At 44.4% G+C, this 26,305-nt stretch overlaps 1 protein-coding gene and 1 long non-coding RNA gene across 6 annotated transcripts in view; one reads left to right on the top strand and one right to left on the bottom strand.

Annotated features, from left to right (window-relative positions):
- The window catches only part of LOC110308041, a 34,167-nt gene extending 13,282 nt beyond the window's left edge, over nt 1-20,885 (bottom strand). Inside the window, exons 1-2 of the long non-coding RNA XR_002379504.2 lie at nt 20,450-20,885; nt 19,229-19,354 (exon numbers count right to left, since the gene is read on the bottom strand). This is a non-coding gene — a long non-coding RNA (uncharacterized LOC110308041). The remainder of the gene's footprint in view (nt 1-19,228; nt 19,355-20,449) is intronic.
- Nucleotides 20,886-21,320: 435 nt separating this feature from the next.
- The window catches only part of Gpr155 (G protein-coupled receptor 155), a 44,252-nt gene continuing 39,267 nt past the window's right edge, over nt 21,321-26,305 (top strand). For 2 of the 5 annotated variants that reach the window (XM_029474402.1, XM_029474404.1), the window contains exons 1-3: nt 21,322-21,545; nt 24,928-25,091; nt 25,583-26,067. In XM_029474402.1, coding sequence (XP_029330262.1) covers nt 25,614-26,067 — 454 coding nt within the window. In that variant the 5' untranslated portion in view covers nt 21,322-21,545; nt 24,928-25,091; nt 25,583-25,613. Of the gene's footprint in view, nt 21,546-24,927; nt 25,092-25,262; nt 25,498-25,582; nt 26,068-26,305 lie in introns of all 5 variants that reach the window. The other 3 variants (XM_029474403.1, XM_021156461.2, XM_029474405.1) reach the window with 3 other exon arrangements.

Below are 26,305 nucleotides of genomic sequence, written 5' to 3'. Positions count from 1 at the left end.
CCAAATAACTATACTTAAAATTGTGTCTGGTCTGTCATACATCATGAACTCATTGTTAAATAAATGAATAATGACTGGAGCTTATACAACTAAAAGCTCCACTGGTGATCTGAAAAATAAAGGTGAGCAACTTCCAATGTTTCTAAGAAAGGGAAAGCAAACGGAAGTATAGGACAAACCTTAAGCAGGTTGGAGAATTAACCCAGATGCTCAAACATGTACCCTGGAGCAGCTCAAGAAAGGGATGCACAGACATACTGACGGTGGAATAATCTAGAAGGGCTTTAAATGAAACTCTCTGAGCTGCTACTTTTCCTAACAAGGATCCTTGTCCTGGAGGGGTAGAAAGGACTGCCTCTGAATCAAGAGAAGACGTGGCCCATAGACAAATGGCAGTTTATAAAGGTAAAAGGGAAACCCCGTGTTAGGATACGGTGTTTAATTTTAACTGGGCATGTTAATCAGGTGAGCCAGAGCGGGCTTTTGATTGCTGGACTCCAGTAAAACTCATGGTTCACCAAGTTGCACTTTGGTGATATCTGTACTTGGATCTGTCATGGCTTCCCTAACTGGGGTGATAGATGTGTGTGTAGCTTCTCCCTAGGAAAAGTTCTGTCACAACCGAGGTTATTGCTGTGGTCCATGTTGCTGAGGCAACCATATACCTACGTGGAAACATAAATAGCCCAGGACTCTGAAGGCCTTTGTTGTGCCAAGGACTCAGACTTTTGTTTGTCCATTATGTGAGTGGAAAGGAGAGAGAACCAAGGTCCTGTTCTGATGTGAATGCACAACGCTGCCCTGTCTATGACGCTTGGGAACCCAAGTGGCAGCTCTAACCTTACCACCAGGGCAACCAATCAGCAACCTGAAGTCACAATTCCAGGTGTCACCAAGGGTTGGGCTCACACACCACCATAACAGTTTCTAAGACCGTCATGGTCTGATTGCCTCCTTTGTTGGAATAGCCATCCCAGTGCTGGACACACAGAGAGACTAGAAGGAGCTGGGAGCAGCTGGGAATGTTTCCAGGAGAATCCCCAGCACTGGGGAGATAAGGCCAGAAGAGGTGGTGGTGGGGAGATGGCCAACTGTTGTAAGTATTCAATATTAATTGGGAGTTTCTACACCACCTTGGATCATTTAGTTCCCAGAGAAAAGACACACACCTTTACATTTAGAATAAGCCTTAACCTCACTAGAGATGGGCAGATATTACCCTCTAAGCTATTAGTATCTACTTTCCCATCAATAACCCCGAGTTATAACGTGTCATGTTCTGCCTGGGCTGCTCTTACTCCAACTGGCCAGCCGTTATGGCCATGTTTTCATGACTCAACTACACCATGGCATTTGATTCTCTCGCCACCCTGTCTCTCTTCTCATAGTCCTACCTCAGACCCCAAGCCCCCTAAACAGAAAAAAAAATGTTACCTACCTCTCTTCTGCCCAGCTTTAAGCTGTAGGCATCTTTATTGACCAATCAGGGATAGCCTGGTGTAAGTGAAGACCTCTGCATCCCAGAGGAAACCAGAGCCAGTATTTAGCATCACAACACATAGCAACAGACTAAGCCTCAACAGTTTTTGCACACACAAAAATGTTGGTAACCATGAGAAGTCACCCATAGGCCTACATCGGCAGGTGCCGAATTTAGCATTGCCGTACACAGCAACTGACCAGACCTCATCACAAACCTTCACACCTGACTTTACCAAGTTTGAAGATGAAACAGAAGAAACTCTCTCCCTTTGCACAGTCTGTGAAGAGGAAACTCCCCCTCCTCCACCTCTTCATTAGACTTTAATAAAATAATGAGATTCTGTATTTTCAGAGCCAGGTTCTGAAATGTCATTCATTAACATCAAAGATAGAATGCCAAGGGGTGGGGCTTAATTTTAGAAACAGAAAACGGAGTGTTTGGTGAAGTGGAAATTTCTAGTTTCTTTGGAAACTCAACTATGTCGTGTGTGTGTGTGTGTGTGTGTGTGTGTGTGTGTGTGTCTGGAAGCTGTCTTGTGAGGGGATGTTTTGCTGAAGCAGACACGTGAGAGGGCATGTGATGTTTTCCTGGAGCGGATGCTTGAGAGGGTGTGTGATGTGTGGGAAGAGTATAAATGGAACCCCACAGACAGTGAGAGGTTGTTCTTACACTGTGGTGCCATGTGACACTTCGCTGATCTCCACTGCGTAGAGAGAAACTCGTCAAAGAACTTCTTGTGGTATTCCAGCTGCTTCTGGCTGCCTCTGCTGACTCATGCCAATTCAGCGGAGCCTTGCAGTTTCTGCTGGATCGAGGTGCAGTTCGTGTTTGATATTTGCTATTGGACTGAATTGCTGATATCCTGACAGTGAAGGGTGGAATCCCCCCAAGGAACTACTTCTAAACATGTCCACAACCCCCTTCCTACTAACCTTCTTTCTCCCCAACCCTAGTTGGTGGGCTAGAAGGAAGCGTTGAAGAGTTCAAGAACCCTAAATAAAGTAGGTTTAGAGAAAAATCCAAGCCTATAGTTTGTATTTGATTGGGTAAAATAGAAATAGTCACCCTGCTTCCAAAAACACCAGTCTAATGGCTACAGGACTTCTACCTTGTGGGAAGGTCACAAGGCCCCACCTCTTGTGTAGCCTGCTTGGAAGCCAGAAAGTCATCGGAAAGGGGCTTCAGACACATGCGTGTTTGGGGAAGTCGTTTGAAAGTGTTGTGTAGCAAAACAAAAGGCCTAGAAAGGAGGAGCCAAGAGCCAGGAGACAGCTAAGCAAACCACAGAGCAAAGAGTTTCAGTCTAACTCAGTGTGGCAACAGCGAGCCTGAAGTGAGAACGGACTCCTGGAGGAGAGGAACTAGCGACAGAGTGACCAGATGCGAAGAGACACCTGGGAAACGGTAGACATGTTATAAAGGAAAATGGTCAAAAGACACAACAAACCCCGGAAAAACAAAAGCAAAGTGCCACCCCAAACAACATTTAAAAGCCACCCGAAGGCAATCCTGCAATTTAAGATAGGAACGATGGCTTGCCCTTGTCTCTAGTATGAGGTTTGAGGTTTGGTCTTGGAAGGGGTAGGGGCGGTGAGAGACTTGGGTGGGGGATCTGAACAGTTTGAGTGATTGTTGGAAGGTCCTGGGAGCCAGGCTCAGATCCCTAACCACAGTCTGATGAGCCCTGAGAACTCTTTAGGAAAAGGAAGGAGAGCTGAAGGCAGCTTTTCAGTAAGCCTGATGAGAGGTGAGAAGGGTGAGGCTGTGGTATTCTCCAGGGTGAGGAGGAAAATGAACCCACAGCAGACGGGAGAAAACAACCCCAGAGGCGCCTGCAGAAGGGTGGGGATGTGTCTGAGGTTTGGGGTGAAGACTTACCTGGTTCCCTCGATAGCAGAGACTAAGGCTCATGTGGGTTTCCTCTACAGAAGCACTGGCTCTGCAGTAGGCACCTCGTGGTGCTGGTGAGATGTCTCAGTACAGTAAAGATGAAGAGCGGGGTCAGGGGTGGGGGGTGGGGGGTGGGACAACACAGAATAGTGATGGAAGTCGTGAGCTGGAAGAAATTCTGAAAGCAGTGCCGAGTTCTTCATCAAAAGCCTTGCATGTTCTTCCTTCGACATCCTCTATGTAGCTGTTTACACCTGTGGACACCCCAGCAGTACCCGGAGAGCCGAATGGGCTGACTCTACTTCCTCGACTCCTATTTCTACATTCTGCCCAAAAGCTTTTGTGACCCAAAACAAACAGACCCACTTTTAGGAAATAACTGTTCCACCCCTCTCTGGACTAGGGGCGTTCAGCATCTTGAGTGTTCTCCTTTTTGAAGTGGGAAAATGTTATTTTCAAAGAAAGCACTAGATGGCACTTGTGATGTGTTCAATAGTTGCCTTAGCTCCTTTTTGGATAAGGTTGGAGGGGGGGGGGAAGCAATAAATATTAAAATGGGAAAATCATCATTACAATAATGAAGATCAGTATCTTATGATTGTGTTTACTGTGTTACTATGTATGAGCGATATCTTTATGCAGTGTTTGCATTTAAAATCTGGGTTTCGCTTTATGAGAACTGCAAGAGGGAACTAACGTCTCTAATATATGGAAACCCTTCATCAGTAAAATAATAAAATGAAAAATAATGTTTGATTTATACTGAGGTTCACTACAGGCTTGTGTTCTTAATGACTGCCCTCTTCCATTTGCAATATTTCAATTTGTAATAATGAGTTGCAAAATAGGTTTCCAATGTCCATCCACTGTAGAGAGCAAAATAAGTCATCCTTAATTTAAAAGAAAGCATTACAGCTTAAAGGATTTCTGTGTTCTATTAACAAAAAAGGGGGGGAGGGGAGGAAACGGAACGGAACGGAAACAGCAGATGTTTCTAGAGTTTCACCATCTTTACAGCACTAACAAAGACTTGAGGCACATATATTCTTTTGTGTAGTTCAGTAGTCAGTTCACTAGGCCACTTGCTTAATGATCTCCTGGTCCCACTTTAATGTACAGAGATTGTAAGCTTTTAGCACAAATGCCAGTTGAAACAGTTCCTATTTAAAGTATATAAAAAAATGTTGCCGGGTACCATGGTAACAAGTGTAGCCTGCAGCCCCAATGGAGCATCTTACCTGTACCTGTTGTGGAGCTAGCATAGGAAGAGTCTTATGTGTTAGGGTCTCCAGTGGCTCTTTCTCACTTTCTCTCCTTCTCCTTCTCCTTCTCCTTCTCCTTCTCCTTCTCCTTCTCCTTCTCCTTCTCCTTCTCCTTCTCCTTCTCCTTCTCCTTCTCCTTCTCNTCTCCTTCTCCTTCTCCTTCTCCTTCTCCTTCTCCTTCTCCTTCTCCTTCTCCTTCTCCTTCTCCTTCTCCTTCTCCTTCTCCTTCTCCCTCTCTCTCTCTCTCTCTCTCTCTCTCTCTCTCTCTGTTATCCCTTATTTTAAATGTACTTTTCATTGCTTTAGCTTTCTAGGATAATTCAACACAATGAAATTCTTTGGGAACAAGATGGATTATAAATAATAATCGTGCTAATATGATGTCTTGTAATTGCATTAATTTGTAGGTTTAGGATGACATTGACATCCTGAAAGTAATATCTCATGCAATAGTAAACTCAAGGTGTCATAACTCAGAGCTAAATATGCAAAACAGCGGCAAGACTGGGAAACATCCTAGATTCGAGTAAATCCGACTCTTTGGATACAGTGATAGGAACGGGTTCTGGATAACTTAAGCACAAGGGACTTTCATGATTCGATCATCAAGAAGTCACTGAATAGATGGGAGCCTGGTGCCAAGTCTGGACACTCCTGGATTCCAAGCAGCAATAGCAACTTGTCTGGGCACTGTTGCTCCATGTCCCCAACCTTGTGTACCTCTTCTCAAGATGAAGGGTGTGGCCATCCAGGTTCATCCGAAATAGTCTAAGAAAGATCAATTCGCCCTGACCTGGAGCTGCCTCATTTGTATGCTGAGTCAGGGAAACTTGACTCTTCTTAACTAAATGTGAAATCACCCCAGTGTGTTCCATTTATTCACAGATTTACTGTCCCCCAAATATGGGGAACTCAGTCTGGAATCAAAGGCATCTCTTGAAAGGGCATCAGCACACCATGGGGGTGGGGGGTTGCATGCATCTGTCACACTACACAGCTGGAATGATTGAGTAGTCGTCCCATCCACCCCCCCCCACACACACACACGGAAAAGACTCGATGCTTCATTGTAGCTTTCTTTGGAAAGAGTTGCCACAAATGTAATTAGTCAAGGTTTACATTGAGCTCCTACTGTATCAAGTCAGGAAACCATAAATCCAGTGAGTTCCTAGTAAAACCCAACAGGACACACAGAGACACTCAGAGGAAAGGCCTGCATGAGAGCATGAGAGCAGACACGGGAGCAAGCTATCCTTAAGCTAAGGAATACCAAGGATGGCTGGCAGCTCCTAGAAGCTATGAGGAATTAGAGTGGCTATTTCCCTCAGAGTCTCTAAAGCAAAGAATGCCGCCCACACTTTGGTTTTAGCCTTCTGGCCTCTTGAGCTGCACAAGAATATGTACCTTTTGTTTTAAGCTACTCAGTCTACGGCTCTTTGCTATTGTCTTTCTTGGGAGTTATTACAGCTTTAAGAGGTTTCCTTATGTAAAGGAAACACCATGGGAATAGGTGTTTGTTTGCGGGGTGGGGGTGGGGGTGGGGTGGGGGGCCGTTCTTAGTACATTTTATGTTACTATAAACACATACCTGAATCATGTGAGTCATTAGAGAGGTTTATTTGACTCATGATTCTAGCAGCAGGGAGGTCCGCACAGTAGTGATGGAGTCTGTCAACCACAGCTCCTTCCCACTCTTGGACTGTATTACGGGTGATATAAGGCCAAAGGGAAATAGCCATCGAGTGGCCAGCCTCACATTGTAGCAGCATGGTTTGCAGAAAGCTATCCAGTCACGTGGGCCCTGTCCCACTCCTGCAAGATGGCATTAATCCATCCCTGAGGACACAGCCTTCAAGATTTGATTAGCCTCCACTGGGCCCACTTTCTGAAGACTCCTCCACCTAGCACTGCCATCACACTGAGGACCGTACCTTCAATACACAGTCACATCCAAACGATCACACTACAGTGCACGGTTATGAAAATGGGGTGGCAGGCGCAGAGTTCTATTTCAAAAGAAAACAAGTCTGTGGTGAAGGGACTCTAGCCAGCCTGGACCTGGCACACGGCTCTGGCAGGCCTCCTCCCTTCCCCCATTCCCTCTGCCATGTTAAAAACCATTAGATTACATTCCTAAACCTAGCCCCAAGGGCCATTCCCTTATTTGACCAATTCTTCTTCCTGAGGCTGGCTACCAAGGTCCAGCTATCAAAATATTAAATTTTAAAATATTAAAGTCCAGCAATCAAAAGCCCCCTTTGGCTCACCTAATTAACATGCCCAATTAAAATCAAACACCTCATCCTAACACAGGGTTTCCCCTTATACCTTTATAAACTTGCCATTTCCCTATAGGCCCTGTCTGTCTCTTCTCTGTCCCAGAGGTTATCCTTTGTCCCTCAGGGATGAATACCTACCTCTTCTCTCTCCCTTGTTCCTTCCCCTTCTCCCTCGTCCTCTATCTCCTGTTGCTTATTCCCTGCTCCTTTTCTCTTTGAGGTAAATAAGTCTCCTTTATGTTAAGAACTTGCGTGTCCTGAGCCAATACTGATCCCTCCATACAGATCATTTAGTTCATTTCTTCCACAAAGGCTATTGAGTGCCTCTTGGCACTTTGGAATGAGAGACATGGTGGTGAGCACATTTAACCGAGCCAATGCTCTTATAGAAGAGGCAAGTGAGAGATATGGAGGTTGAAATCAGGTCTTTGAAAACACAATAGAGGATGGTGTGATCTAGAGAGTAATGGAGTATGGGGAAGTCTGTTTGGATTGAGAGGTAAAACAAAGAGATGAGCTCTGAATCAGGAGGAGACAGAACCCGGGGAAGAACGTCTCAGATAGCTGAAACACCAGAGTGAGGATTTCAGGAAGGAGCCAAGCTGAGCTTTAAGGAGAGACAGGTCATTATATGCAAGTGGAGGATGATAAGTAGGAACCCAGACAGTTACTGTGGTTTAAACATGCCATCAGGTAGCAAAAGGGGACAGTGAGAAGAAAGGTCCCTATACCAGATGACAGAAAGTGGAGATGAGATGTGTTTCTGTGGGACTGTGGAGAAGTGGGTAGTTTTGGCCATAAGTGAGGCAGAGTTTGATAGAACTAGTAAGTGGTAGTTTTGTGCTGTCTCTTGGTTTGTCGTTGCTCAAATTTTTATTAAAGCAATACACACAATTACACTTGCCCCCTTTTAGATAAAGATACTTAGGCCCAGGAGTGTTGCATTAGATGGGGAAGCTGTGCTTCTAGCACAGACTCACGAGACCTCCTAATGTGGCAGTGGATAAATGCAGGAAAGAAAGACCCAGTAGGGTGAACACAGGGAAGGCTCTGTGAGACAGGCCTTTGAAGATACATAGGCTTGAAGAGTTGCACTCCAGACTAGCTAAAGAGAAAAGTAGACAGGAAATGTGTGATATTTAGATGAATAAACTCATCTGAATGGCTTATAACATGACTATAAAGCGGTAAAAAGTCAATAAATGGAGGTCAGCAAAGTGAAGATAGATGACAGAGGGCTTCAAAATCCAAGTTTGTTTGTTGGTTTGTTTGTTTATTGAGACAGAGTCTTACTGTGGAACTGTGTGGCCTTGAACTTACAGGAATCCGCCCACCCCGGCTTCCTGAGTGCTGGGATTAAAGGCATGAACCACGGTCCAGCAGCCATTTTTCTGAAAGGGTCAGAAAGTTGAAGGGTTTTGATTTGTTCTGCTCTTTTGAGATAGGGTTTCACTCTAGTCCTAGCCCTAGAAGTCCCTATATAGCCTAGGCTAGCTCTCAGCTCTGGCAATTCTTCTGCCTCAGTGGAGTAGTAGGATTATAGGTAGGTACTACCACACCAGCTGTAAAATATTTTACAGACCACGTCCCTTTTCAAGTCTTTCATTGTACCATGAAAGCAGGCAGAGAGGAGACTCTTATGAATGAGCCTGGTTGTTTCACTTAAACTTTACAAGAACAGGGGCAGGCTAGTATTGGACCTCAGGCTACACAAGTGAGGTAACGCAGTAAACATGTGTTGTTAGGGTTTGTGATGTAGCCGTGGACAGGCAGCATGATTTATGGGTCTCCGAGTTCCCTGCCTCCTTCCAGCCTTTCAATCTGATACCTACTTCTCTCATATGGGCAGGGAGGAGATGCGTTGCCAGATCCTGGAGTCATCTCGGACTGAGCCTTCAGCTTTTCATACTCTCTGCTCGGCGCCTGCTATTCAACCCAGTCTCAGCCAGCTGCTACATGGTATTTCCCAGGCGCACACCTTGATTCAGGGAAGGTATGTGGCCTGATTCAGGTCCTAAGATCACCTGGTGTGTCTGAGAAAGAGGTTTATCGCACTTTTTCGAGCCACCAAATGGGATACTCTCTTGCCTTTGAGAAATGGCATACGGGCACATGGCTTGGGTTTCTGGATTCATTTTTGCTGTTACTAGAGAAGCCATGTTTAGAACAAAGGCAGAGCAGAAAATAGCAAAACTAGCAGGTTTTTCATGACATGCTTGAGCTGTTGAAGCAAACCAATATGCAGCTGCCCCTTCATTTACTTAGATCTATTTTACTTTATGTGCATGAATGTTTTTCCTGTATCCACGTGCACCACATGTGTGCATGGTGTGCACAGAAGTGAGTAGAAAGCAACAGAACCTCTGAAACTGGGGTGAGAGCTGGTTGTGAGCTGCCGTGCGGGTGCTGAGCAGCCTGGTCAGTGGGCACATGGCAGCTCAAGTAAGAGCAACAAGTGCCTGGGAGCCATCTCTCTAACCCTAAGCCATTTAGTTTTAACTGTCAACCTGACAAAATCTAGACTCACCTGAGAAGAGGATCTTAATGAGGGGTTGCCTAGATCAGGCTGGGTTCTGAAGGTGTCTGTGGAAGCTTATCTTGATTTTGTTAATTGACATGAGAAAGCCCAGTCCACCATGGGCATCATCATTCCCTAGATGTGAGCCCTGAAACACTGAGCGGTGAAAGTGAGCTGAGTAGTAGGCATGTATGCATTCATTCTCTCTCTCTGCTCTTGGTCGTTGGATGTGTCTAGCTGTTTCAAGCGCCTGCCTTGATTTGCCCCTCAGTTGTGGACTAGAACCTGGGATTGTAAATAAATTCTTACCTTTCTCTCTTAGCATTGTCTTTATCAGAGTATTTCATTGTAGCAAGACTAAATCGCAATCCCAGGGCTAAGCTGCCTCGACGGTTACACTGATTGGCACACAAACATGAAGACTAGAGTTTGGATCACCAATCACCACATGAGTGCTGGGTGGCTGGGATGGCCTCACTATAACTCTAGCCTCTGAAGGCAGAGACAGGGGATCCCTAGAATACACTGGCTAGCAAGACTTGGCTCTCCCTGGGTTTGACTGAGGGACTTGACTTTAATGAATGAGATAGAATAGCAATTGAGGGTGGTTCCTAACATCAACTTGGTCTGCACATGTTCACAGACACACATGTTCACAAATGCACATGTATATACACACAAATGGAAAGAAAAACCACACAAGCATAACCCTAACATCTATCTATCTTGGACTTTCAGTTCTGTTAGTATATAGACACTTTTCTTGCAGATGTTCATCTGAATTGAGTTTTCTATTACTTCAAAATTGGATATTCCATTGTCCCTGCAAAATAACATGGAATGAGCAGACAAGGGAGTTGGTGAAGACTAGGTCTGACATGATAAAAATGACAGTAAGAAAAGGAAGAGAGTTAGACAACCTAGGTCATCAGGAAGGAGAATCTATATGGGAGGCTACTCTATACCAGTCTGGCCAGTATTTCCACACTGAAAGTGAAACAAAGGAACAACGCATGGGGAAGTTGCAACCACCCACAGGAAAATCCATGTAAGATGTCAAACCAGAATGTTAAAGACAAAACAGACATTTACTTGAAGGCTTATGTAATCCTAGTCCAATAGATGATCTCACCCTTGTAAGGAAAGAAGTGAACTAACTCACCACAAAATTCTATAACCAGGTCTATAAAATGCCATGTAAAACTGGAAGAATACTGAAGACGGAAAAAAATAAATACCTGTAAGAACTGGATGACTAGGAAGAAGTTGTGGCTTGTAGCTTGGCATGGAGGAGGTACTGGATGGAGAACAAAAAGGGAGAGGAAGGTTACCCAGATGATAGATGGCAAAGCTCTTTTTTAGAGGCCGAGGTAGGACTGATTGGGCCAATCCAATGACATGAAGCTTCTGGGAGTCCCAGGGAGTGAGTGGGCAGGTGACACAGATGGGAACTGCTGGGAAGAAAGGCGAGCCTCATTGATGTTCTTCAAATTTCACCGGTAAGAAGAAGACTATTGGGGCTGGTGAGATGGCTCAGTGGGTAAGAGCACCTGACTGCTCTTCCGAAGGTCCAGAGTTCAAATCCCAGCAACCACATGGTGGCTCACAACCACCCATAATGATATCTGACGCCCTCTTCTGGTGTGTCTGAAGACAGCTACAGTGTACTTACATATAATAAATAAATAAATAAATCTTTTTTTAAAAAAGGAGAAGAAGACTATTGGAAAGAGGAGTGAAAATGGAAAGAGAGAGAGATTCAAAGGAGGAGGGGCAACTGGGGTTGTGAGAGGAAGATGAAGTCTGGGATTGTGAGAGGAAAGCCAGAGAGGGTTTCCAAAAGAGGCAAGGACGATTCAAATGCAGAGGAAAGCCATTTCTCAGGAATTCAGGGTTCAGTGGGTGCAAGACGGTGGAGGGGACCTTCTCTTCTGCACACCCATCTCCATTCTATACCCAACTAGACAAATTAAATGATCTCAGTTACGCAATAGGGCATTATTGTTATTTTCAAGTTAAGAAGCGGGAGGCAACATGAAGTTTAGAGTATCTCAAATGTCAGAATGAAAAGCTGGAGAGAAAAAGATTACAAGAAGAAATTTTCAAACGTTATGAAGAACAAATGTGCCTGGCAGAGAGTCTGACACAACTTCCTGCTTTGAGCTTCTGAACATACAGCAATGAGAGGAGTGACATTAAAAAGAGGGCAGCTGGAGAGGTCTGGTTGTGATTCCAACAAATAAGGAAGGAGATGGGAAGTCCCATTCTAATGAATAATAATAATAATAATAAATAATCCTAAAACCCAACAACTTCACTAGATCTATCAGAGAAGCAGAGTCTTGGGATAAAATGTTGCCCCTGAAATTGAAGAGACAGATAGGTGGAGACAGAAAACAACTTACAAGGACAGACAGAAACCACTGCATTTGGATGACGGAGTATGCAGAGCCTGTGAACTTACACGACAGAGGGACTCAAGGAAGCACTCAAAGCCAATGAGTGATTAGCCAGGGGCCTTGAGATGGAGAGAGCTTCCGGGATTACCCAGGTGAACCCAGCATAAACATTCAAAGGAGAGACTGTGTGCATGAGCTGCCGTCACAGGAACATGATGCCATGGAAGAAAGGCCAGGGCTTTGCAACACTGTTGGTTTTGAAAATTGAGGAAGAGGGTCAAAGGCCAAGGAACGTGGGTGGCTTCTAGAACCTGGGCTGCAATGCTTCCCTAAAACCTTTGGAAGAGAGCAGCCCTATGGAGGCTTTGACTCTAACCCAGGTGTGGGGCCACTGACTCCCAGAGTTGTAAAACAGTGAGTTCACAAGGTTTCAAGTCACTGCAGCCTTTGTAATTCATTATGTGAACAGTAGAAATTAAACAAACACAATATGCTTTAAGATTTTCTAGACACTCCAGAGCCTACCAATGAGCCCAACAGTTCTGAAGAGTGAGGAAGGGCTGCCAGAGCCGGGTTCTCCTCAGGAGACGCATCATCTAGGAATCCCCAGTGGCTACTCGACTAGAGTCAGCAAGTTGTCTGGATAGGCAGAAAGTCCATTCACCTGGGTCAAGGCACATGCTGGCTCCTGGCGACCGATGCATAAATAAATCTACTGCAGAAGCCTGAGTTTGTCACTCCTAAGTAATGCAGTGCTTATGCCCAGGACAGAAGTGCAAACTGTAACTGCAGTGACTCACAAGGCTTGAAGAAAAACTGTAACTTGGGCTGGCTGGGTTGAGGTTTATGTGAAAAGAGGGAACATTGAGTACTCTACATGTGGCTGTAAGAAAGTAGAATAAAGCTTCAGACACAATCAATCAATCCTTCCTTCCTCCTTCCCTCTCCTCCTTCCTCTCCCCCACCCCCACTTCCTTCCTGTCTGTCCTTTCCTGCTTCCTTCCTCCCTCCATCTATTCTTTCCTTCCTTCCCTTCTAAAAGACAAGGTCTTATAGTTGCTCTATAGCCAAAAATGACCTTTGAACTTCTGATCTTCCTGCCTCTACTCCCTAATTGTTGACGATGTAGGTGTATACCACTCCAGCCAATTTATGCGGTCCTAAGGATGGAACCCAGTGTACCACGCATATGAGGCAAACACTCTACCAAAGGAGCTACATCCCCTGCCTCTGCCTCTCAATTCCTGATGCTGTTTTGGGCACTTCTGTGGGGTGGCCAGGACTCTGTGACAGGTGGGATCTCTGTGGCCTGAGATGTTGTAGATCATAAACCTTGCCTTTATGTAGAACACTGCAAAGGGATTCACAGCATGGCACAGAGGAGAGTCTGAGATTTGGAATCCAAGATCTCAGGGCAGTGGACTTCTGGGTTATTCCAGGGACGATATATTCCAAATGGCAGGAATATGTATCAGTGTGTGCTGTTATACTGAGGAAGCTGACTTGGAAGAAAAGGGCACAGGTTAGTGAGGTAGGAAAGGACCGCCTGCCATCTGCCAGCAGCCTAAGTAGCTCTTTACATCTCACCTTACTCCCCTAGCCCTTCCTCTGGGAGGGGTGTGGTGACAAATGGGAAGGCGGACTCTGGGGAGAAGAGTCATCACTTGGGCCCACCTAACTACCAGTCATCTGGAAAGAAGAAAACAAGCCCCATAGGGCTTGGTTCTGAGCACAGGTAACTTCATTTCCAAGATGGCTCTTTTGCTAGGATGACTATCGACTGTTGGAACAACTGGGGAGGATTGTAAGCCTGGCTGCACTGGTTTAAGTGACAGTCTCCAGAAGGTGGAGAGGGGTCTGAGGAGCTGACACTGAGGCCCCCTGCTTCTGACGGGCTAGAGCACAGTGCATAAATGCACCGAGTTGATGGCAATGGGGACTCTGAAGCAATCCTGAGGGCAGGGAGACGATAGCAGGGATGAATGATCACAAGGGATTTGACTAACTCCAAATTTGAGCCAAGAACTGGGGAGAGCCAGTGGATGTGAGAGGCCAGAACAGGGCGCAGCTGTGGGAACACCCTCCAGGAATTTCGTCTGAAGCTTTCTTTCTGTGAGATGGTTGGCTTTTCATTAGACCTAACATGGAACTGTAGAGTGACTTGTACAAGGGCACCTCCAAGGCCCTGGCAGACATTAGATAGGTTGAGAATTGTGCTAGACATTTGACAAACATACAATCACCTACCCGTGGAGGGAGTGATTATTAGCCTTTGGGCCACACTTGCTATCAGTTTTATATCTTCAGTGTGGAAGAAAAAAATACATTGACTTGGAGATAACTTGTATTTCTAGTAGCCGATACTAGTCTGTTATCTTCCTTGAACACCTTTTGTAGATTTTAAAATCTCTTTGTACATTTCTTCTATTTTATTTGATTTTCTGTTGGGAGACTTCTGATGTTGATTGTATGAGAAGTTCCTGAGGTGTTCTCTGGTTGTGAAGGAGTTTTCTAAGCTTTGGGTCTAGAATGGGGCTCCAGTGACAGATGGGCATTTAAATAATGGTACCAAGCCGAACAATTTTTAAAAGGCACAGCTTTCAAAGGGGAAAAAAAATGCAAGATGGTTGTCATTCACTCGGCACAGAGGGATTTCTTACATGAAACACCAAACACACAAGTCGCAAAGGGGATTAGGCAAGAGCCATATTTTAGAAAATAACATCTCTGGGGGGAAAAAATAAGAGGAATTATAACGTTTCTCAAAAGCTAAAATTTTAAGAGATGGCGAAATGACCACACTGGAGACTTGCTGCATAACCCACAGTACAGCCTACGGATCAGAAAATTACTTCACCCAGTTGTACCTATGTCATGGGGTTTCTGAGTGGGGTTTAGAAACAGCACTGCAGTGACCACGGGCGTGAAGATGGACAGCAGTGGGGACAGCGGTTGTCTTGCTTTGCTTTTCCACACAAACCAAAAAGCACTAGCAGCTGCCAGTGCTGCAGAGCTCTGCAGGGTGATGCCAGGTTCCATGTGTCTTTTTCCTATCGTGAGAATGTTTCTCCCCAAGAGGGTCCTGATACTCTAGAACAATACTTCTGTCTTCTTCTTATACATATATCCATGCCTGTTCTGGGGGCATATTTGTGATTTGTAGAATTTGCATTAGAGTATCTGTAGAAGCTGAAATGCACTGTGTATAAATATATACACAGTCATGTGTATGCATGTACACAGACAACACATTCTGGGCATGATGGCAAGGATGTTGATTTAGAAACTCTGCCGGGGCCCCTGGCATCTGTATTTGGGGGAATTATGTTCTTCACAACTGAAGGCCTGGCTGGGAACTAGCAGGACAGAGTTTTGGATTTTTGGCTGTGATTAAATAAGAGTACTGGTAATCCTTATGGCTGCTTATCACTACGGCATTCTTCTTTCTCTTCATTCATTTGATTCTTCTAGGACTTCATAAATAGAACTGTTTTAAATCAGTCATCTGGAGAATGAGTAACCTGTTTGCACCAATTGCTACCTGCATATAACAACAAAGAGATGAGAAAACTGAGATTTGGGGAGCAGAGGAGGCCCCGAGGGAATGAACTGTAGACATGGGAACAGCCATGATGAGGACCAAGGCCTTGGACCCCTGGGAAACTGGCAGAGCCTTTCCCCACGTGGGTCAAGCTCAAAGGGGGCAAAGCCTTCTTTTCCTAGACCAAGTATGAATGTTTATAAACAATGAACCAATTTATACAAAGACTAGGAACTGCAGCTTCCTCCTGCCAGGTGTTTACAGCCTGAGACTGCTTGTCTACAGACATCTCCTATGGAGACTGGCCAACTCCACCCTCTATGCCATATGTAGTAAACACCCCAAGGTTCCAGGTTGCTGGCTGAAGTACGTTTTCTCCATCAGAGCACATGTACCCAACCTGACCCCAGTTTTTCTGTGTGTGTACCTGCGTCTCTATAATTTCTTCACTCCCTCAGTACCCCTAGTCAGGGGTCCAGACCCAAGCCTTATGGGCCACAGCACTGAGACATATGAAAAAAATGCTTGAGAAAGAGAAACGATGGTAGAAATACTGAAAGCATCAGGCAGTGATTACACACACCTTTAATCTCAGCACTAGGGAAGCAGAGGCAGGTGGATCTTTGAGCTCAATGCCAGCCTCGTCTACAGAGTAAATTCCAGGATGGCCAAGGCTACACAAAGAAACTCTACCTTAAAAAACCAACACACACACACACACACACACACACACACACGAGGGGTGGGGGGCAGGGAGAAAGAAAGGAAATACCAAAAGCACATTAAGACTGAGGCATTAGGAGGAGACTACAGAAATGCTGTTTGACAAAGCAGTCAGCCCCTACAACCTTGGTGTAAGTTCCGCCCAAGCTGCCTCTTCCAGCAGCTTCCTATGGGTAGTTTAGCTCACTGAGACTGTTTCTAAGCTTTCCAAGAGCAGAGGAGAGACTTCTCGTGAGTTGTTTTGGAATGATTTTCAATGATGTGCCCTACCACTTGGGGTATCTATCTGTTTCCATGAAAACATTCTCTTCTCCAGTCTCCTCACAGGTTAGGCTCTGTGTGATAGGTACACTGCCTTCCTGGCCTTGCTCTTCCCACAGGAGCAAAAGAACTTTAGACAGAGTAGGAAAGTGGTGGTTCTCTCTATACTCAAAGCACTCATGCTGAATAGGTGAAGGGAGAAGTAAAGAGGTCTCCATTTCATTGAAATCTGTGCTTGTCAGCGTCCATGCTTATGTCCTGCCCAAGGCCATCTGATACGGTTGCAACAAATTAAATCAGGCAACTGGAGGATCCACAGCAAACTTAAGCTGAGGCAAATTTATTAAGAGTCATCAGACTTTCTATACCTTTAACAGAAACAGGGTGCCGTGGTGATTAGCAGGATCAATACAGTTGTAGCTACCAGGATACAATGATGTGCACAGGATGCACAAGATTAATGTCTGAGAGCAATTGTCCCAACAAGCTTCCATACTTCCTTGACTAGTAAAAGAACATACAGGAAAAGAAAAAAAAAAAAAACCTGGCATGAACACTTCACTGCCTGAGGGAGTTTCTCAAAAAACTAAAAGGCCTATAGTGTCCCAGGAGTCACAGATTCTACCCTGAAAAACCTATGACCTCAAGACATCAAGGCCAGGCCAAATCCGTGGTTCTCTCTGTGTGTGGTTTGAAGATAAATAGCATCTCAAATTCTCACATAGTACAAGTGACGAACTCCTAAAGCTACATTGATGGAATGCCGTCTTCATATAGCCATTCACCTCTATTCTCTAGCACCCTTTTCAGACTGTGCAGTTGGGTAAGATTATACACAGCTGGGTGTGGGAGAGATCCAGGACCAGGGGCATGGCTACGATCTCAGGTGAGGGCCAGTGACCCTTCCTCCCACTCCTTCTGCCAGAGAAAGTTAAGAGCTCAATATGGTGAAGATATGGGCAATCATATCTTCTCTGTTTTTGTGGCAGGCAGTGTCATATGCAGAGAACAGAGTTGCACAACAGATTTGGTCGACATATTTATTCTGTGTCACAGCCAAGGGTGAGTTCTCATTTATTATCCCAGCAACTCTCAGTTCCAAAAAAAAAAAAAAAAATCTGGTTACTCTTATACCAAACAGAGAGTTGAGTTAAGTTCTGTAACTCCAATGCCACCTGCTACTTTCATTTCCAGTGAAAGAGGCAGCCCATGAAAGAGCAGGTATTTGCATTTTTTAAATGACTCTCTAAATAATAGCATTCACAGGTTTGCTAGGTTGTACCCAAAGAGTCAGCCTGCTCGAAAGTATTTATCAAGTGCTTATTGTATGGCAAGTCATGGCATACAGTGGTACACAAAATTATGGTGAGAACAATGTGGACATCCATCCAAGAGAGGGGAAGGACCTGCCCCTCCTAGCAGAGGAGACTGGGCCTCCTAAAGTATATTCTTGATATTATTGATTAGCTGAATACTTCAGGGGGTCTAAGTAAATTGAGCTGAGTATATAAAATCTCCCTTTCCCGGATCTCTTTCTCCTTCCTTCTGCAGTTTACCCCAATGTTCTACCTAGAAGCTGTCAAATAAAAGCTTAAAAAAACCAAACCTTATTACTCCAAAGTAAAGGTAAAAATCCGAAGTTCTTCACTCTATGGTATACAAAAGTGGTTAGTTTTAGTGTCTCATCTCAGACACCACCTGAATTTAAAAATGCTTTGTGCAGATTCTGTCTTTCAAAACTGCCTGTTAAAGTGAGCTCCCTTGCAGGCTCAAAGAGGAGGCAAGCACATCTCTTTCTTTTCTGCGTTCTTTCAAAATAAAGTGGTCAAAAGAAAACCACAAGTATGGAGAAACTAAGTCTTGAAACAGACTGGCTGTGCCCCCAAACTCACCACGATTCTACTTTATGGTTTCTGCATCCTGTCTTAATCTAATTCACTGATTTTACTTGAAGTTTCACAACCTAATTCTGTTTTCATGGTTTTTCTGCTTGACTTTCTAAATGCTGGGGCAAACAATAGCCCCCCTTCTTTATTCAGATTTGAGCCTTACTGGAGGTTAGTAATAAAATCAATAGCCAGGTGAGATGGTCAGGCCCCACCTCCTCTCATTGCCTTTGTGTGGGTATTTCAGTATCCCTTGAAAGGGAGAGGAGAAACAATGACATCTTAGGTGCTCGTGAAAGCATGCATACCTATAAGCATAGGCAGAGGTAATTTTCATGGCCTTAAAACGACCTGAAATTAAGTTAAGTTAGAGTATTTACGACAAAGAAGTAAACCACTTAGATGCATATTAAAATTAGGCTACAAAATTAAGCCAAGTGGAAAGCTGAGTAAAAGGAGAAATCAGTTACTGAGTGAAATAGCTACATGACAGTTCTTTATAGCAAGGAACCCACACTGAATAGAACACTGCAACCTCCTGGTTAGCTGGTAGGCAAGGAAGGCAATTATAATTTATTCAGCCATTCAAAAGCCATTTATAGAATGCCTATCATATGTCAAAGAAAGTACTCATCTAAGCTCTAAGGATAAAAAGATTACAAGTGCAGGCCTTTGCTTTTTCTAAGTTTATATACCACACCGTGTCAGTGTTCCTAAATTATTTCAGTTTATGGTGGGTTTTCATGCTTATCTGTTTTAACAAATAGAAGTTGAATAAAAGAGTAATTATTAAGTATTGTTCACCATCTCCTTATAACCAAAGAAAGTACCTTATGATTTATTGTAGACTTTGGTTTTTGTTTTTCAAAGTCTAATCATAATTCAGATTGAATGAACAAGCAGAAAGGTGAGAGAGCTAACTATAAGCAGACACCGACATATCAAGTGAATAGCAATGGATTGCTGACCTAACCTTGTACACTCACATGTCCGTGTGTTGATGCCTTCTTAAGAACTGTCAGCTCACAGAACACTGAAGTGCCTCATTCTTCCCTCCAGGAGTGGGATCTGACCCAGGGGGTTTTAATCAAATGTCTAAACTCCCAGGGCCTCTGACGGAAGGAAGGATAAGCCCAAGAGATTGTTATAGATAATGCCTCAGGGTTTCCAATTTTAGGTCTAGAAGCAAATTCACCCTTCCTCCTTTGTAAGTGCATTGAAATAGTTCTTCATTTCCAGACAGCAGAATTTCACAGCTGGGAAATCTATTAGAAGCACTCTATCTGGCTTCTTTCTCCTTATTTTAGTGGATGAGAACAAACTTAATGTTCCCCACCTCCTCTTCTTCACCTCTCTCAGCTGTCTGGCTCTACCGTTCTTCTGTAACACCCCTCAAACTTACTCCATTTGTACTGCCATTAGCCCAGAGTAGGTTATTTCCTTGTTTTGGCTAGTCCCAAAGTCACCATACTGTCCTTTCTGCCTTTCATCTCTCTTTCAACTTATCCTGGGAAGGCTTCCAGATCATATGGCACAAAATCCACTGACATGTTCCAGTGTGGGGAAATTGTACCAATCTTACTGTGCTGTCAGAGGATAAACTAAGCTAAGCTAACACAAGGAACTCCTACAGGTTGGCCTTAACTTTCCTTTCTAGGCCTGTCTTTCAATAATCTTTTAAAAGTCAAAGTTCACTAAATATTTAGATTGACTAATGTTCATAGTTTCAAGGCAGGAATCCATTTAGCCTGAAGATAACAGATGTATTGTCTTTTTTTTTCTTTCTTTCTTTTTTTTTTTTTTTTTTTTTTGCAGTTAGGTTAATAGTTAAAAGTGAGAAAGACAAAAAATGAACCAAAAGGGAGTAGGCTAAAGAACCAAAAGGTGAGTTCTGCTCACCTTTCCTTAGGCTTCATATCCTTAAGCCAGCTCTTGGCTTTTCTTTTCTTTTTTTTCCCCATTTTTTATTACATATTTTCTTTATTTACATTTCAAATTTTATCCCCTTTCCTCATTTTCCCTTGGAACCCCCTTCCCCCATCCCATCTCCCTTCCGGCTTTTATTTTCTTAGTAAACCATATAGTAATTTAAAGGTGCAAATAGTACTGTACTTTGTACTAAAACTGCACAGATTAATACGACATAGTAGTGGCCAGACAAAACAGTAAAATTTGCAAAGCAAGATTTCTTTTTAAGAAATACTTACAAAATCACTGAGATCGGGCTTTAAATTAGAAATAATTTTTGTTTCAGAAAATTTCTTCATTTTCACACGTTGACTTCGAGAAGCCCCAGGAGATTTCCGAGAATACTAGGAGATTCCTGTCTGTAAGCTAAGAGCATACAGCCAGAGTTCCTCCACAACAGAAATAGAAGCAGTCGCTGCTGGCAATGTATTCTAAATCAAGCACACAACTAAAGCTTATATTTTAATCTCTTTTGATTTAGGAAGGTCAAGATCATGCTAGTTTGGGAAAGGTAGAAGGCAGGGTTTGAACTCACATCCTTGCATTTATAACTCTATACTATGCAATGACGAGGCTAACCAGGAGAAGAATTGACAGGATTACTGGAAGCTGAGGGTAACCGAAAGGATGACAGTCCTCCTGAGTCTGAGCAGAGGCGGAGGAAACCAATACTGCCAATCCCCACCCGGCAGCCATCTTGTGGGAAGAGAAAAGCCGGAAGTACAGCTACGGGAGACCGGCGGCCAAGTGGCTTTGGCAGAGGCGAAGCATAAGGGCAGGGACAGGGCTGTGTGGGCGGGCCTCGGGCACCGGAGGTGGGGCGGTGTCGCTTGTCCTTGGGGGCGGGGCCTAAAGGCGAGGTGGAGACCGGCATTCGGGCCTTCTGGCTAGGGGCGGGGTCTTAGGGTGGAGCCCTAGGGCGGAGTGCGGTGTATCACTGGAGCTTAGGGGTGTGGCCTGACGGCGGGGTGGAGATTTGAAACGCGGACCTCCATGCTGGAGGCGTGGCCTTGGGCGGGGCGGGGCCATGTCCCGAGTTTGGGGGCGGGGCCTCGCGGCAGAATGGAGACCGGCTTCTCTGACCTCCAGGCCAGGGGCGGAGCCTGAAGGCGGGGCGGAGGCGGGGAGGAGGCACCGGGCTGCAGACGCCTAAGGTAGCTGACAGGACCGCAGCGGCTCACCCCTCCCTTTCTCGGAACGTGGTTGGGCATCTGCCGCTGGCACACGCCGCTACAAGAGGGCTCGGGGCGGGAGATGACGGCGGTGTGCTCGCTGCTTGGCCCTCTGCGAGCATCGGCTTCCTTCTCCTTGCAGCTGGAGCTGCAGACCTAGCAGGTGAGATGAGCCCCGGTTGCGTTTGCAATGGCCCCTGCCCTTGGGGTCCGGACCAGTGGGCAGCGCCAGGCTGCCCTGGAGCCTCGGCTAGCTGCTGCGCCTGTCCGCCTTTGCTCCACAGAGCCTGCGCCTGAAACCTGCGGGAACACTGGAGATGGTCTGCTCACAAGGGACGACTTGTCCCCTCTGGTGCCAGAGCTGCGGTCCCCAGGGTGCGGAGCACCCGTTGCCCGTTGCACGTGTGCTCACATTGTCATCTCGGACTTTTTACTTTACCCCAAGGTGGCCTTCGTGTTTGCCCCTCCTGAGCACCTCTGGTGCTTTGCGCCAATTTTTCTCCCTTACTTCTTTACGGAGCACCTGACGTTGTGACTCCCATGCCCTGGCTTTCCACTTCCACGGGTGTCAGCTGCTCTTGGTATCATCTATTTGGTCAGGGACTCTGCACTCCTTATCTTGGCGGGCCAAAGTCTGTCCCTGCAGATTGACAAGGGAAAAGGCAGTGACTGGAGTGCCTGTTGATGTTGAAGAGTGCTTTTATAGTGCCGCAAGGCATTAGGCTTTTCTCCTGTGGAAAGGATAGGAGTGTTTGAGAAGAGAACAGCCTCAGTTTAAAGCCTTTTCTTTCAAGTCAGTACTGCACCACATTTGAACTTAATAGCATCTAACCTACAATTTCAGTGCTTTGGTCATGTTATCTAAGTCAGATATAATGCGACTAGATGGTTTGTATACTTCGTTTTCAGGTGTCTGGCCCAGTGAACTGGCTTTTCCAGTGATAGGACAACTTGTTTGTTCTGCAACAAGTCTTGTTTTTGTAGTTTAAAGGACTGGATGACATTTTTATAACTTCCTTTGTTGTGGTTCTTGTTAATCTTAAAATGTGCATAGAAAGTGGTTTTTTTTTTCATGTTTAAAATGGTATGAGATAAAACTTCAGAGTTATTTTTAGTTTTTTTTTTCCTCCCTTCCTTATTTTGAGACAGCTGTTAATTTAAGTCCTGGCTGGCTTTTCTTTGCAGCTGGGCTTGAACCCATGGTCTTCCTGCCTCTGCCTCACTAGTGCTGTGGTTACAGGTGTGTGACATTATGTCAGACTAGAAGTCATTTTAATTTTCATTTGCCTCGGGAACTGTTTATAACACTGGAAAAATTAAAAGGGGGAAAAGGACAGATTACTTTTTAAAGGTTTCATATAATTTTCAGTTAATTGGAAGTTGAACCTGGAAGTTGTTAAACCTCTTGGCCATCACCTTCACTGTCAATAGCCACTTAAGATCAAACTCAATTCAACTCTTCTTAATTGCTGGGTATGAAACAGAGGCTGGTAACTTCATAACACATTCTAAACTGGTAACTTTGTGGACTATCTAGTATGTCTATTATTGAGGATCTGTAATATTAAGCATGTTTGTATAGCTACTTGTGACAATGAATGCTGTTTACCCTGTTACCGTTTTAATCATTATCATTAGGTCTGCAGTCTCTCTGCCCGCCTCTCTTACCCTCTTTGGTTTATTCTGTGTACACTGTTTGTTTTTTGAGACAGCGTCTCAATGCAGCCCCGGTTGCCTTTGAACTTGTGTTGCTCCTATTTCTGTCTCTCAGGACTGGGTTCCTAGCATGGGGCACCACACTTAGCACTAGAACTGTTGCTCCCATTTCATGAAGACCTCCTCTGTGATGAGCTGTGCACAGAACATCCTTTCCCTACAGTGTTTCGCTAAGGAGTTTTCCCACTCATTTCACAGTTAAGGAAACTGACTCAGGGAGGCAAAGTAATTGACCCAAAGAGTTGATAAATGCTAAGGTTCAAAGTCCACAACAGTTTTCCTTAACTATTGTTAATTAAGATTGCTGTTTAGGCATGTGTGCTCGCTCTCTCTCTCTCTCTCTCTCTCTCTCTCTCTCTCGCTCGCTCGCTCTCTCGCTCTCTCTCTCACTCTCACACACACACACACATGGTTACATTGTTGTTCTTATGTTGTCCAAATATGGGATTGTGAGATAGCTAAGCAAAGAAAAATAGGGATTGTGAGTTATTCAAGCAAAGAAATCTAGGGAACGTTGGAAAAGGCTGGACCAGTTTCTTACCCCCTTCCCTACTCCCTTTCTAAGGACACGTTTCTTAGGGGCGCCAATGTTTTCATACTCAAGTCTGATTGTTGACCAGCAACTTCAAGGATGACTGTGTGTCCCAACCAAAACCTGGCTATGTGTGCCAACCAGAACCTGCCTGTGTGTATCAGTATAACTCGGTGCTTATTTGGAAAGATCAAGTATGTGAATATTGTAGGATTTGTTTCTCTTGACCACTCCTGCCTAATCCTGGTAGAAAAAAGGAAATACTTGTCTTAATCCCAATTAAATATAAGGTTTTAAAAGGGTTTGGTTTCTAGAAAGCAACACAGGGAATATTCTCTTACAGAACCCTGTGAATTAGTTGCTCTTTGGTCTGCCACCCACGTCTTTTGAATGTGGTGTGGGTGTTTGAGAACTTAGCCCAAGCGTTGTAAATGACACCAGGTTTTTTTCATCTTATATAAGGATACTTTAGATGGTAAACCTAGAACAAGAACTTAGAAATTGGCAATTACTGTCATATTAATTTCAAATTACTAATCAAAGCCAATTCACCTCAGGATTATCTAAAGTTTGTGTTCATTGTGTCTTTGGCAGGGGGGGCGGGGCAGTGTGACAGTTGCCACATTAGCACACAGAACTTGCTCTTCAAAATCTCATGAACAGCTTTAGAATGTTAGAATCCAGTTTGTATTTTGGGGGCTGTTCCTGCTGTGAAAAACATTTATCACCTAGAAAAGAAAGATAATCCACTCATGAACTAGATAATACCTAAGGGGGAACCGATGGGGGAGAAGAGGCTGTTTAAGAACAGGTTGTTATTTAATGAATTTAATGAAGACTTTTAATGAATCAAGCCCCCCCCCCCATGCCTCCTATGTACCAGGTATTGTGCTAGATATTAGGGACATGAGTATGTAAAGATGTTGCTGCTGTGACATTTAAAGTCTGGTAAAGGAAACAGACATAAGTCAATCGTTTGAAGACCTTGGGATAAGCAAACTGAGAAAAACAGACTAAAGAGAAGGATCATGATTTTATTTGTGAACAAATCATGTCTAACTGTGTGATTAAAGAAACCTCACTTGATGAAATGGCTCCTAAACCATATGGTTGAGTTTGGGGAATGGGTAGGTGCTAATTACGTGGGCAGTACAAATGGTAGAGAGCCTTTTAGAGGGAACTCCATGCAGAGTCCCCTGTAGCATCAAGGGACTGTAGGCTACTGTTTGTGTTTACATAAAAGGAACTAAGAGAAGGCTGGTAGACTGACATTTTTCTATCATTTTTTCTTTCACAGGGCTTCCTCATACTCCACCAAAAGTTATATTCAGCTTGGATAAGTGATTACTATGTGCCGGCTGTGATTAGACTGTAAGGACTCTTCTTGAAGTAGACATTGATATTGGCACCTCACAGATGATATAGTGAAGCACAAAAACTTAAGTTTGGGGTTCCAAGTTGGTAAGTCCTACCCTACTGTGATTCTCCCTTGTGCTCAAGCATGGCCACTGGCTGGAAGGGACCATTTGGTTCCAGTGTGACCCCTCAAACTATCCCTGAGAACTTCTGTCAGAGAATCTGGGTACAAGTGGGTCCTTGGCACCCTGTGAGCCTCCTCCTTTTGTCTGTTAGATGGAAGTGGGCTGTGGATCCCTGGAGAGAAAGAACCAGAGGGCATCACTGCAGCTGTATTGTTTGTGGATCTTATTTTATGCACGTCTGACTCTAAAAATAGAGTGGTAACATAAATATTTTGAGCTGACCTACCTTTGAGAGTGCGGTACCTTCCTCTCCCCTTTCCCATCGTCTTTCCCCCTGGTGGAGATTGAAGAGAGGACGGGCACTTGTTTGGCCATTTAATACGTGAGTAAGTTCAGGTTTGCCACAGTCTGTTTCAGTCTGAACTCTGGTTGGTCTTAACACTGAATTGTTTTCTTTTCCTCTTTTTGCAGAGGCCAGTTTGGAAGTGGAGGGAGAGAGAAAATGGATTCTTATTTCTCAGCGAAGAACTCAACGCTTGCTGGTGATATGAATGAGACTTGGCCTGCCTCTCATGGATTTAATGCCACTGGCGACCCACCTTCGATGTCAATAACCCGGCTCTTCCCGGCCTTACTGGAGTGCTTTGGCATAGTCCTTTGTGGCTACATAGCGGGAAGGGCCAATATCATAACCTCAACACAGGCCAAAGGACTGGGGAATTTCGTCTCCAGATTTGCCCTTCCAGCCTTATTATTCAAAAACATGGTTGTGCTTAATTTTTCCAATGTGGACTGGGCTTTTCTCTACAGCGTCTTAATTGGCAAAGCCTCGGTGTTTTTCATTGTGTGTGTATTAACCTTATTGGTGGCCAGTCCTGAGAGCCGGTTTAGCAAAGCTGGACTATTCCCTATTTTTGCTACACAGAGTAATGACTTTGCTTTGGGATACCCTATAGGTGAGTTATTTCTCTTCTTCATTTTTGGGATACCCTATAGGTGAGTTATTTCTCTTCTTCACTTTTGGGATACCCTATAGGTGAGTTATTTCTCTTCTTCAATTAAAAAGAAATATTCAAGCATTTTATGTGGTAACATATGTTTTTGATTTATCTAAGCATCTGTTAGAGTTTTATATTAGTTATTTATAACTATATTAGTATATTTTTACATAATATATTTGGATTACAATCCCCC

The sequence above is a fragment of the Mus caroli genome, chromosome 2 (assembly GCF_900094665.2).
Source record: "Mus caroli chromosome 2, CAROLI_EIJ_v1.1, whole genome shotgun sequence".
Taxonomy (NCBI): domain Eukaryota; kingdom Metazoa; phylum Chordata; class Mammalia; order Rodentia; family Muridae; genus Mus; species Mus caroli.
Note: the sequence above shows the minus strand (reverse complement) of the source record. Positions and strands in the feature narration are given on the sequence as shown.